Raw genomic sequence first — 13,472 nt, forward strand, 5'->3', positions numbered from 1 at the left:
TTTGATAAGTCTTCTCTTATACAGTTTACAATTATATTTTGAGACTTATCAGTTAGCCATCTTTTAATCCATTTAATGTCTGGCATGTTCATTTAATATCTTTCTTATTTTTTAACCAAATATCATGTAGTATCAAGGAAAATGCCTTACAGAAATGTATTACATCAACACTATTACATTAAGCAACAAAGTTGTAAGCTCATCAAAAAGGGATATCTAGTTAGTTTGACAGGATCTATTTTCCATAAACCCATATTGATTGGCATTAATTATAATACCCTCTTTTCTAATCGAGTCCCGTATTAGCTGTTACAGTATTTTGCCCATGATCGATGTCAGACCAACAGGCCTATAACTAACTGGGTCGTCCTGTTTATCCTTTTTAAATATTGACACAACATTAGCTGTCTTCCAGTCTTCTGGAACTTCCTCGATGTTCCAAGACTTATTGAAAAACAGCATTAACAGTCCAGCAAGCTCCTAGATCAGCTCTTTTAAAATTAACTTTAGTAACTGTTTTAACCTTAGTACCCTCCTGAGATACTAGTGGAATGGCAAGATTATTATCATCATGATATGATGACAATATATCATCTGTTCCCCCCCCCCATACAGAGCAGAAATATTTATTGAAATCTTCTTCATTTTCGGCATTATTATTGATAATTCTACTATCTCCAACTAGTAATGGACCGATACCATTGTTAGAATTCTTTTTGTTGCTCTTATACTTTAAAAACTTTTTATGATGCCTTAACTCTGCTGGGCATAGATTTCTCCTTGTGTCTCTTTGCTTCCCTTATCAGTTTTCTACAGTTCCTAGCATCTCATCTATATGTATTACTATCAACCTGAGCAAAGTAACTAGGTTGACCTAAGTTTTAGGTCTAGACCAGGCCTTTGTTTCCCAAGTGGAAAGAGTTGGAAAATAGTATAAAGTGAGGGGGAAAACTTTCATTTTTTAAAGTAACTTGAGCTGTTCAAGAATTTTCTGTAGAAATGCTTTTTTTTTAACAGAAAATGTATTTTCTGAAAGAAAGAAAAAAATCCAATGAAACTTCCTAAAGGTTTTGATTTTCTATCAGGAAAACTGAAACATAATATTTATTCTGAGTTGAGCTGGCCTGAATCAAAATGTTTCAATATGCTGAACTGAATAGAAGCATTTCATTTTTGCCTCATGAGAGTTGCAGTTCAGGTACTTCATGCCCCAAATACCTTTATGGCCCAGGCACCTTGGCTAGACAAAATGACCCATGATGCACATGGTTCACCAAACCCAAATGAAACATTTGGTTTGGGGATGAAATTTCCAAATAAAAATTTCTGAAACTTTTATTTCTGCATCAAGTTTCAATATTTCAACTTTTCATCTGAAAATATCTGCTCAAAGTGCAGCAGCAGTCAAAAAAGTGAACAGAATGTTTGGAATCAATAGGAAAGGGATAGATAATAAGACAGAAAATATGATAATGCTTTTATATAAATCCATGATATGCCCTCATCTTAAATACTGCATGCAGATCTGGTCACCACATCTCAAAACAAGATATATTGGAATAGGAAAAGGTTCATAAAGGGAAACAAAAATGATTAGGGCTATGGAACAGCTTCTGTGTCAGGAGAGATGAAAAAGACTGGGACTTTTCAGCTTGGAAAAAACATGACTAAGGGGGATATGATAGAGATCTATAAAATCTTGACTGATGTGGACAAAGTGAATACAAACCTGTTATTTATTCCTTCACATAACACAAGAACTAGGGATCACCCAATGAAATGAATAGGCAGCAGGTTTAAAGCAAACAAAATAAAGTACTCCTTTACACAACACACAGTCAACCTGTGGAACTCTTTGCCAGAGGATGTTGTGAAGGCCAAATCAATAACAGGATTCAAAAAAGAACTAAATAATTTCATGGCCGATACGTCCATCAATAGCTACTAGCCAGGATGAGTAAGGATGCAACCCCATGCTCTGAGTGTCCCTAGTCTCTGTTTGCCTAAAGCTGGGAGTGGATGACAGGGGATGGATTACTTGACGTCTGGTGTCTTCATTGTGTTGCGTCGACTGGAGATGCTCTCCAGGTGACTTCCCTTACTCTTCTCAGAGAGTACTGGGGTCACGGCATGCAGGGAGCCTGTCTTAGCCCTGCTGTATGCTGGAGCCACTCAAGGTAAGTGGCACCGGGCCAGAGCCCGCACCCGAACCACTCCTGCACCCCAAACTCCTGCCCTGAGCCCCCTAGCCCCCTGCCTTGAGCCCCCTTCTGCTCCCCTACTGCACCCCAACCCCTTCTCCTGAGCCCCTTCCTGCACACTGCACCCCCTCCCACACCCCGCACACTCCCACACCCCAAGCCCCTGCCCCAGCCCTACATTCATGTTCCTGCATAAAATTTCCCCACCCAGATGTGGCCCTTGAGCCAAAATGTTTTCCCATCCCTGAGCTAAATGGATGGCTGCAGATGGCTGCAATGAGCTTCCAGGCACAGCAGCAGATCCATATCTTTAAGAAAATCAGAACAGCTCCTATGACTTCCTTAGGCACTGATCACAAGGATGGCAATTTTAAAGTTTAAACAAACTACCCAGGAAAGTGGTGGATTCTACATGTCTTGATGTCTTCCAGTCCAGAATGGCTGCCAATCTGGAAGATTGTGCTGCTTCCTGCAGCTCCCCATTGGCCGGGAACGGCAAACCGCGGCCACTGAGACCTGTGGGCGGCCATGCAAATGTAAACAAACTGTCTGGTGTCCCGCCAGCAGATTACCCCAACGGGCCGCGTGTGGCCCATGGGCCGAAGGTTGCCCACCATTGATCTATCAGAATATTAGAATATTAGGGTTGGAAGAGACCTTAAGGGGTCATCTAGTCCAATCCCCTGCTCAAAGCAGTACCAACACCAATTAAATCATCCCAGCCAGGGCTTTGTCAAGCCGGGCCTTAAAAACCTCTAAGGATGGAGATTCCACCACCTCCCTAGGTAACCCATTCCAGTGCTTCACCACCCTCTTAGTGAAATAGTGTTTCCTAATATCAAACCTAGAAGTCCCCAACTGCAACTTGAGACCATTGCTTCTTGTTCTGTCATCTACCACAACTGAGAACAGCCTAGCTCCATCCTCTTTGGAACCCCCCTTCAGTTAGTTGAAGGCTGCTAACAAATCCCACCTCCCTCTTCTCTTCTGCAGGCTAAATAACCCCAGTTCCCTCAGCTTTTCCTCCTAAGTCATGTGCCACCGCCCCCTAATCATTTTCATTGCCCTCCGCTGAACTCTCTCCAATTTGTCCACATCCCTTCTGTAGTGGGGAACCAGGAGTAACAATTGGGTAAGGCCTTGTAGGTATTACTCCATAGTACTATCCCCATACATGCCCATATCTATCTATCTATCTATCTATCTATCTATCTATCTATCTATCTATCTATCTATCTATCATTATAGCAGTATCTCTCCAGGGGCTTTGGTATTTTGTTCATGACACCAAAGGTAACATAAGCAATTAAAATACAAGATCAGTGCCTCCTTTAGATAATTAACTTCTAAAGGAGATATAAGGTGTCCTCCCCCAGTAGCACTAAGAGGCTATTTAAGAAGCATTGTGATGCTGATCATTCATTGATGAAATTCATGGAGTGATCATGGTAATTTTGGAGATGGCCTGTGTTATGCTAGAGATCAGACTAGATGATTGTAATGGTTCCTCTGGCCTTGGAATCTTTGAATCTATGAAAAGGCTGTGACATCAGTAAAAACAAATATTGATTTCCAGCCATCAGCCTAATAGAAGAACAAGAATGCTCTTCCCAGCTGTGATGATTTCAAACTGCTTGAGAAACTAGTAGAGCTAAGGAGACTGAATTATCTAATTCAAGGGACAGCTATACATGAATTGGAATAGAGGTTTCTTTCTTTTGTTCTTTCATTCTTTCTTTGTTTATTTCTTCTAATTACAGGAGAATTTGAACTTTTTCTTTCTATCTATCTATCTATCTATCTATCTATCTATCTATCTATCTATCTATCTATCTATCTATCTATCTCTGCATGGCTATCATGTAATATCTAGGTTGCTGTTATATCGAAAGACTTTATAATTACCTATACTGGTTTGCTTTTGCATGTCTGGACATGTTATTTAGATAATGTGGGACCTAATTATTTGTAAAGTATTTTTTTAAATTATTAACTCAACTTTAAATATATAGACTAAATCATGCTATTTATTCAGATTTCTTTTTAAAAAATGAATAGATAGATAGATAGATCAGAGGAGTAGAAAGACTCTGCTAACATGTGGAGTCAATTTGTATAGACTGGGATTTCCTGTCAAAGGGGGTTGCTGCCTAACTGCTTAGACTCCCTCAAAAGTCCTAGCTTGTAACTCTAGCTCTAATAATTGACCTATCTAGACGAAATATTGCTGTTCGTCATTTGCAATGACATGGAGTCTGCTTTTCTTCAAACTCGCACTGGTGTAAATGATGAATTACTCCACACTGAAGTGGATGGAGATCACTAGTTTTAAAAGGGAAAAAAGGAGTAATTTTTTTAGCAATGAGGGTAATAACCACAGGGACAATTTGCCAAGGATTGGAGTGGATTCTCCATAACTGGCAAATTTTAAATCAAGTTTTTTTTCCCCCTAAAAGTTTTGCTCTATGAATTATTTTGGGGGAGTTCTGTGGCCTGTGTTACACAAGAGATTGGACTAAGTGATCTCACTGTTTTCTTCTGGCCTCTGTTCCACAAAGTGCTACTTGAAACTCGCTCTAGTCCCTTCATTATGATGTGGATACTTTTAAAATGCGTGGTGTAATGTGCCTCATTCTTATCTCCCCTAGGCTAATTTCACATTAATTTCACTGGAAGATTTATACTAGGTCCTTCAAAGTCAATGGGCCAGCTGTCCAGCTGTTATGAATTGGTGTATGGTATTGAAATCAATTAGTCAGAACCCTGCTGGCATAAACTAAGGCTACATCTACACTACACGGGGGGGGGTCGATTTAAGATACGCAAATTCAGCTACGCAAATAGCGTAGCTGAATTCGACGGATCGCAGCCGACTTACCCCGCTGTAGGGACGGCGGCAAAATCGACCTCTGCGGCTTCCCGTCGACGGCGCTTACTCCCACCTCCGCTGGTGGAGTAAGAGCGTCGATTCGGGGATCGATTGTCGCGTATAAATCGATCCCCGAGAGGTCGATTTCTACCCGCCGATTCAGGCGGGTAGTGTAGACCCAGCCTGACATAGCTTCATTGGAGTCCATGGACCAGATCCACAGCTGGTGTAAATCAATCTCTTTCCTTTGGCTTCTGGTCTTCTTTAGAATGACACTAATTTACATCAGCTGAATTCTGGTCCAGTGAGCTGATTTATGTCAACAGGTGAGGAGTAGTGGAGATTCAGAAATGAAGAACCAATCCTCTGTCACAGAGTTCATCTTGGTGGGTCTGTCCAGCCTCCCTGAATACCAGATGTTCCTCTTTGTGTTATTCACCTCCATCTACATGGCAGCCCTCACTGGAAACCTTCTCATAGTCCTCACTATTACTACCAGCACCAGCCTCCACACCCCCATGTATTTCTTGCTTATCAACTTGTCCTTGATAAACCTTTTATCCATCTCAGTGTCCATTCCCAAAATGCTACACAACCTTCTGGAGCACAAGAAGACCATTGCGTTCTTAGGTTGCATTACACAGATCTACCTCTTCACTTGGACTCTGGGAAGTGAAGCACTGGTCCTTGCTGCCATGGCTTTTGACCGTTATGCTGCTGTCTGCCACCCTTTGCATTACACCATCATCATGAGGAAGGAGGTTTGTGTTGGGTTAATCGCTGGCATATGGATAGCAGGGGTGATCAATTCTGCAGTCAACACTGGATTTGTGCTCCAGCTTTCTTTCTGCGACTCAAACATCATCAATCATTTCTTTTGTGAATTGCCACCAGTGCTAAAACTCTCCTGCTCAGACATCAGCCTCAATGAAACCCTGACTTTTCTGGCTGACACGGTCTTTGGGATGGGGAGCTGTGTGGTAACTTTAACGTCCTATTACTTCATTCTGAGAACTATCTTGAAGATTCGCTCCACAGAAGGCAAGAAGAAAGCCTTCTCCACATGCTCTTCCCACCTCATAGTCGTCATCTTATACTACTCCACAGCCATTTACACTTACATACACCCCTCTTCAGCCTACTCTCCAGACAGAGACAAAGTGATCACTGTCCTATATTCAGTTATAACTCCAGCACTCAACCCGATCATATACTCTCTGAGAAACAAAGAGGTCAAAGAAGCCCTCAGGAAACTGATGAGAAGACTTCGGCTATATCAAAGACAATAACATTATCTATCTATCTATCTATCTATCTATCTATCTATCTATCTATCTATCTATCTATCTATCTATCTATCTATCTATTGTACTTATCAGTATAATATTTATGCACTGAAAAAGATTTGTTCTTGAAAGTTCTTGCAATTGTACTTACTTTTCAGATAGAATAAAACATGTTTGTCACTGTTGATAATTAGTTGGATATCCCTGTAATATATCTGGGAACAGAGAATGCAGGTTGGGAGATGCTTTCTTTAAAAGGAGTGACTCAGAGAAAAATTTAGGGATTAGCACATGCAATTGCCTCAACATGAGGTTTGATGCTTTGGCAAAAAGGGCTAACATTATCCTTGGATGTATACAAAATGGAATATCATGTAGGAAAGTAAACTTGACTCTATACATAGCATGTTTGAGACCACTATTGGAATACTGTGTCCATTTTGGGAAGATGAGGCTGTTACAGAAACTAAATGAATTCTTTGGATCGGTCTTCACTGCAGAGGATGTGTGGGAGATTCCCACACCTAAGCCATTCTTTTTTGGTGACAAATCTGAGGAATTGTCCCAGATTGAGGTGTCAATAGAGGAGGTATTGGAACAAATTTATACTTTAAACAATAATAAGTCACTAGGACCAGATGGTATTCACACAAGAGTTCTGAAGGAACTCAAATGTGAAATTACAGAACTACTACATGTGATTTGTGACCTATCATTTAAATCAACTTCTGTACCAGATGACTGGAGGATAGCTAATGTGACACCAATTTTTAAAATGGGCTCCAGAGGCAATCACAGCAATTACAGGTCTGTAAGCCTAACTTCAGCACCAGACTAATTGGTGGAAACTGTAGTAAAGAACAGAATTATCAGACACAGAGACTAACACAATTTGTTGGGGAAGAGACAACATGGTTTTTGTAAAGGGAAATCCTGGCTCCCCAATCTATTAGAGATCTTTGAGAGGGTCAACAAACATGGTGACGAGGGGGATCCAGTAGATATAGTGAACTTGGACTTTCAGAAAGCCTTTGACAAGGTCCCTCACCAAAGGCTCTTAAACCAAGTAAGCAGTCATGGGATAAGGAGGGAAGGTCCTCTCATGGATCAGTAACTGCTTAAAAGATAGGAAACAAAAGGTAGGAATAAATTATCAGTTTTCAGAATGGAGACAGGTGAATAGCAGGGTCTTCCAAAGATCTATACTGGGACACTGCTGGTCAATATAATTAGGAATGTAACTAGGAAGCTTTAGTGTATTGTTCATTTGGGAGCAGCGACCCTGTGAATACTACAAGTGCCCAGTGCACCAGGAGCTGCACACTCCGGGGGGATGCTTGGAGGGCGTTAGGGCTGGAGTTTGTCTATTGCTAACTGGTAAAGGGACAGCAGAGCCTGTGTAGGCTGATCGGGCAGCGCTTGTGATGCCCACAGTGAGTGCAGTCAGGGAGTTGACCCATGGCACAGCCAGTCTTCCTCATGCTCAGGACAGGTGGTAGCGAGGTGCTTCACATTCCTTGGTACCCCTGGGAAGCATCACAGTCTCCTAAGGACTGTTATGTATTAGTGTAACTAACATCTTAGTAGAGGGTCATCTGGGTGAAGTTTAATGGCCTGCGATATACAGGAGCTCAGACTGGATGATGTAATGGTCCCTTCTGGCCCACGAATCTAGGAATCTAGGAATTTTGCCATCACTCCTCCTGTGTTTAAATGATTCCATCATACTCAGAGGAGCATTGTTAACTTTTCTATGCCTCCCATGCTTTGTCTGTGTTGTCTTCCTACTCTATGGGGCATGGACTGTTTCTCACTGAGTGTTCCTACAGTGCAGAGCACATTGGAGCCTTGATCTTGATTGGGACGTGTAGTTCCTATAGTAATACATGATAACGATGATGGATGATGTAAACATGCTGGTTAACTTTCATTCCAGGGTACCATCAAGCTCTACACTTTTCCTTTCTCCTAAACTGTAAACAGGGAGCCCTGTTCCTGGCTCTGCCATTGACCTACTGTGTGAACTTGAGCTAGTCATTTTCCTTCTTGGTGCCTCAGTTTCCCCTCCCACCCTTTGACTGTCTTCTCTATTTTGATTGTAAGGTCTTTGCTGCAGAGGCTATCTCTTATTCTGTTTCTGTACTGTGTACAAAAGAAACCTGATCTTGGGTAGGGCCTTTAGGTTCTATATCATTAGTGGTAGTATTATTAGCATTAATAATAATAATTAATAATGTCAACATATTTTATTCATATTAATCATTCTTATTTCACAGAGTAGCTGCCCCTGTCTGAATTTGTTTCTCTAACTGATCTGCGTGAGTTTGACACAGCTATTGGACTTAAAGCACAAATTAAATCAGGACTGTGTGATAGTGATCACTGTGGTCATTTCTGGGCTTAAAAATCCACACATCTATGAATGATTATCTCCTTCTATCCAGTTCCTCTTCTGTCTCATTCCTTCTCCTCTGCTGCTATCTAATGATCACATAATGCAAACCGAATTTCTTTGCTATCACCTGCATGCTTCATCTTTTCTCTTTACCGTTATATTATGATACTGCATATCTTTTCTCTTTACCGTTATATTATGATACTGCATTGGTCAATCAAAATTCCAAATATCCTTGGGGCACTCTGAATTTGGACTGGATAGTGGTGTCACAGGCCCCCACAGAGATTGGCCTTTTTATTGTTAATCCATCAGCAAGTATGGCTTGTGGGCCCCAATCCTGGTAACCCTGAGACCAATGGGAGATTGGCTTTGATCGTCGTGGGGCCAGGTTTGGGGCCCATTGTTTGGGATTACAATGTCTGTGCTTCCGAGCACTGCAGTGTCTGAACATTCCACCACCAATGAAAAATGTCACCTCCTATCATTCACATGAGGTAGGGAAGGAGCTTTATCCTAATTCCAAATGGAAGGGAATTAGGCACAGATGGCTGTATCCTCAGATGCTGCAAATCTACCTTCCTAGGCATTTAGGCAGGCCTCTGCACGGGCTATCTCAGTGCCTTGCAGTCATTAATATTAACAATTTACTGTCACAGCACCTCTGGGATGAAGGGAAGTGCCATTACGCCTATTTTACACATGGGGAAACTGAGGTAAAGGGCAGTTTAAGTGACTTGTGTAGTCACACAGACAGCCCGTGGGGATCTGGCCCATTGATTCCAATGGAGCTATGGCCAATTGACACCAGCTGAGTACCTGACCCATGGACTTCAGTGAAGCTGTGGCCTATTTACACTATCTGAGCTTCTGGCCCATTGACTCCAATGGAGCTATGGCTAATTTATACCAGCTGAGGATCTGGCCCGTTGGCTCCAGTGATGCTATGGCTGATTTATACCAGCTGGCACCTGGCCCATTCATTCCAATGTAGCAAGCCCCAATTTACACCAGCTGGGGATCTGACATTGCTGACTCCAGTGGAACAAAGGCTGATTTACACCAGCTGGGGATATGGCCCACAGGAATGAAGGTGGTTGAGATTTTCCAACCCTGCCTAGGGGATTTGGACACACTATGCCCATTAATTTTTGTTTGAAATCATTAGCCTATGTGGTCTGCTCATTGTCATGCAGGGAGTCTGAGGCAAAGCCAGGCACTGAGCTGAGATTTCAGAGTGCCAGCCCAGTGCCTGAAACATGAGATCGGCTTCATCTCCATGCTGGAACTGCTGGGTGAGGGTCTCTAGCCTGTACTATGCACTCTGTACATATAGTGCCAGATTTCAAAGGTATTTAGGGGCCTAGAGGGAATTTCAAAAGCACCTGGGCCTAGGTACTTTTGAAAATCCCACTAGGTTCCTAAACACCTTTACAAATCTGGCCCTAGGTCTACACCACAGAGCCTATGCGAACAGATGTCCCAGACTGAGGGTTTTGTCAGCGTAGCTATGTTGGTTAGGGGTGTGTTCGCTGAAGACCAGGCCTTAGAGAAATTGTGATAAATAGATGTTCAAAACATTCTTTATCATTAAGCACCCTGCGTGTAAATGAAAATTGGAACCCTCCTTTCCCCTAAACAACCAGATTTAGGAAGGTTTTTTATACATGCTAATTCAGTTGGGATTCATGGCCAACATTTCCAAACTTGGGTGACTAAAGCTAAAATAATAATGAGGCTGGGATTTTCAATGTAGCCAAAGGGAATTAGACACTTGAATCCTATTGAATGTCAAAAGCGTTTGGGCCTCTAACTTCTATAATCTCCTTTCAAAATGCCAGATTTAGCTCTTCTGTGGCACTTCCACAGATCTCAAAGCAGTGTGTGTGTGTGTGTGTGTGTGTGTGTGTGTGTGTGTGTGTGTGTGTACTACATGTTTCGCTGTTGTCCCTGGCTGAAACCCTCAGCATCTAGTTTCAGAGCCCAGATATACAGACTTGGGCTCGTGCTATGGAGCTGAAAACAGCCATGCAGACATTCGAACTCAGGATCTGAAGCCCACCCCCTCCCCAGGCTTCAGAACCCGATCTCCAGCCTGAGACGCAACGTCTGCCGAGCTGTTTTTAGTGCCATAGCACTAGGGTTGCCAACACTCCTGGATTGTCCTGGAGTCTCGAGGAATTATAGATTAATCTTTAATTAAAGGTTGTGTCATGGGATGAAACTTCCAGGAATATGTCCAACCAAAACTGGCAACGATATGTAGCGCAAGCCCCATGAGCCTGAGTCCAAACCAGGCTTGGAGACTGGCTGCCGCGGGTGTTTAAACACAACGTGATGTACCCTTCTCGGCCCGTGCTGCAGAGTGGTTCGCTGTTAGGACTGTGTGCATGCGCACCCAGGACTGGAACACTGGGGCGGGCGGAGTTGCAGGTCACAGCGGTGGGGCATTGAGAGAGCTCAGTGTGGGGAGGGGGCAGGGCTAAACTTGACAAGCAGAGGGTCTGGATCCAGGGAAATTGTCAGTGTTGCGTGTTTGAGGCCAGACACCCAGGACAGAGCAGGTTGTAACTCATTATTGTCATGCACTGGCAGAGCGGGGAAGTATTTGGGGTCAGGAATAGTAGGGTATTGTGGGTCAGGACTGAGGTACATCAGCAGAGCTGTGAAGGGAGCCAGGGCTGGAATAGTAGGGGGCTGCAGGTCGGGATTGAGGGTCATTGGCATAGCTGTGAGGGTAGGGTTACCATATTTCCACAAACAAAAAAGAGGACCCTGGGGGGGGGGGGAAGCCCCGCCCTAGCCCCGCCCCATCCACTCCCTCCCACTTCCCACCCCCTGACTGCTCCCCTCAGAACCCCAACCCCCCCTGCTTCTTGTCCCCTGACTGTCCCCTGCTGAGAACCCCCTACCCTAACTGCCCCCCCCCAGGACCCTACCTGTCCCCTGACTGCCCTGACCCTTATCCACTCGCATGGGTGGCAGGGTTGTAGAAATTTTGGTGGTGCCCAGAACCCCCCACCCCACCTGCCTAAGGCTCTGGGAGGGGGGTTGGGTGGGGGGAGGAGGTCTGGGGTGCAGGTCCTGGGGATGAGGGGTTCATGATGCAGGAGGGGGCTCAGGGATGGAGCAGAGGATTAGGGTGTGTGGGGATGAGGGCTGGGGCTGGGGGGTTTGGGGTGTTGGAGAGGCTCAGGGCTAGGGTGGAAGGGCAGGGTAAGGGCAGCCTGTCTTCCCATTAGTGGATGGGGGCACTAGGACCCGGGGGCAGCAGACAGCAGTTGTCTGCATGTACTGCCAGAGCCAGCACACGCAGACAAGGGAGAGGCAGACAGGAATGGGGGACCCACCGAGGGGGGGATGCACGGAGGGGGGGTGGCAGGTGGAGGCTGGGGACCCATCCAACACTCCCCCGCTCCCTGACTGCCCCCCCCACTCCTCTTACCATTCTGGCTCCACGTGGGTCGGTTTGTGTGTTACACAGGACTACAGAGAGAGGGGGGGGGAGCAGGGGAGGGCTCTGGCTGCTGGAGGCCAATAGGAGTGGGTCAATCGGCCTAGCCGCCCAATCAGCAGCCACACTCTGCATGGAAGGGAGGGAGGGAGGCGAGGGAGAAAAAAACCCCGGACATTTTAACCTTGTTACCAATTCCTCCCGGACGGCTATTTAGAGACGCAAAAGCCGGACATGTCCGGGGAAATACGGACGGATGGTAACCCTATGTGAGGGGAACGGGGCTGGGACACCAGAGGCCATGGATCTGGATTGCTGTGCATCTGCAGAGCTGTGTATGTGAGAGCCCAGAGATGAAATAACAGGTGGCTGTAGGTTAGGATTAACAGGCATTGGCAGAGGTGAGGGTTGGGGGGAGTCCAGGGCTGGGGTAACAGGGGGTCTGTGTTTTGGCATTGAGGTCATCAGCAGAACTGTGTGTATGAAAGAGTGATCAAGTCTAGGCATGGAACAGCAGGGGGCTGCAGGTCAGGACTAGGGAACATTGGCAGAGCTGTGCGGGGGGGGGAGCCCAGGACTGGGATAGAAAGGGACTGCAACTCAGGATTGAGGGGCACCGGCAGAGCTCTATGTGTGTGTGCGTGCATGTGTGTGCACATGTATGTGTGATGGAGCAGGAATTTTTCATATTTTGGATTAATAGTGTGTGTGCCTCAGTTTCCCATATGTGGTGCATAGTTAACTAGGTGGTGGGAAAGGGTTGTTTACTCTTTGCAGAGACACAGGTGTGTGGCCTCGGCCCCTATGCCCATGGAGAAGACAATGGCCACTCCAATTGCCTGAACATTTGGCACCTATCAACAAGTGACATAGATGTCCCACCCTCCTTAGGAGGCCAGCCAGGTGTAATCAGTGGAGAACAGAAGACTGAGGAGGAGCCGGGGGGCAGGAGGTGTTGTTAACTGTGGGCTGATGGAGGCAGGGAGATGCTTCTGGACTAAGACTAAAGGAGGGTCAGAGGGGTTTGGGCTCTGGGGCTGACCCAGATGGACTATGCTGCATCTTTCTGTACTTCATATTAACTAAGGACTTTCTATGCTATGTTCCAGACATTTTAAATGGCTGGCTGAGAGTCACTGCAGATTTAGGAAGGTGGGGGTTCATGGCTCCCTTTGGATGTGCAAGTCTCCCTTAGGTGTCCAACTCATGTGGACACGCTGCAGGGAGCTCACGGTGTGACGCAGGGGTGCTGAAGGCACCGAGGTTC

The 13,472-nt window shown here is 45.0% G+C and overlaps 2 protein-coding genes across 3 annotated transcripts in view; one reads left to right on the forward strand and one right to left on the reverse strand.

Moving 5' to 3' along the window:
• The window catches only part of LOC135975263 (uncharacterized), a 443,768-nt gene that overhangs the window by 309,054 nt on the left and 121,242 nt on the right, over positions 1–13,472 (reverse strand). The window lies entirely within an intron of this gene.
• LOC101935972 (olfactory receptor 13A1-like) lies at positions 5,421–6,359 on the forward strand. The gene has a single exon (XM_005284260.2). The coding sequence runs from the start codon at positions 5,421–5,423 to the stop codon at positions 6,357–6,359; it is 939 nt and encodes a 312-aa protein (XP_005284317.2).

Source organism: Chrysemys picta, chromosome 13 (assembly GCF_011386835.1).
Source record: "Chrysemys picta bellii isolate R12L10 chromosome 13, ASM1138683v2, whole genome shotgun sequence".
Lineage (NCBI taxonomy): Eukaryota > Metazoa > Chordata > Testudines > Emydidae > Chrysemys > Chrysemys picta.

What these genes read in the sequence shown, in the direction of transcription:
- LOC101935972 (XM_005284260.2), top strand. Translation starts at nt 5,421, where the DNA reads ATGAAGAACCAATCCTCTGTCACAGAGTTCATCTTGGTGGGTCTGTCC.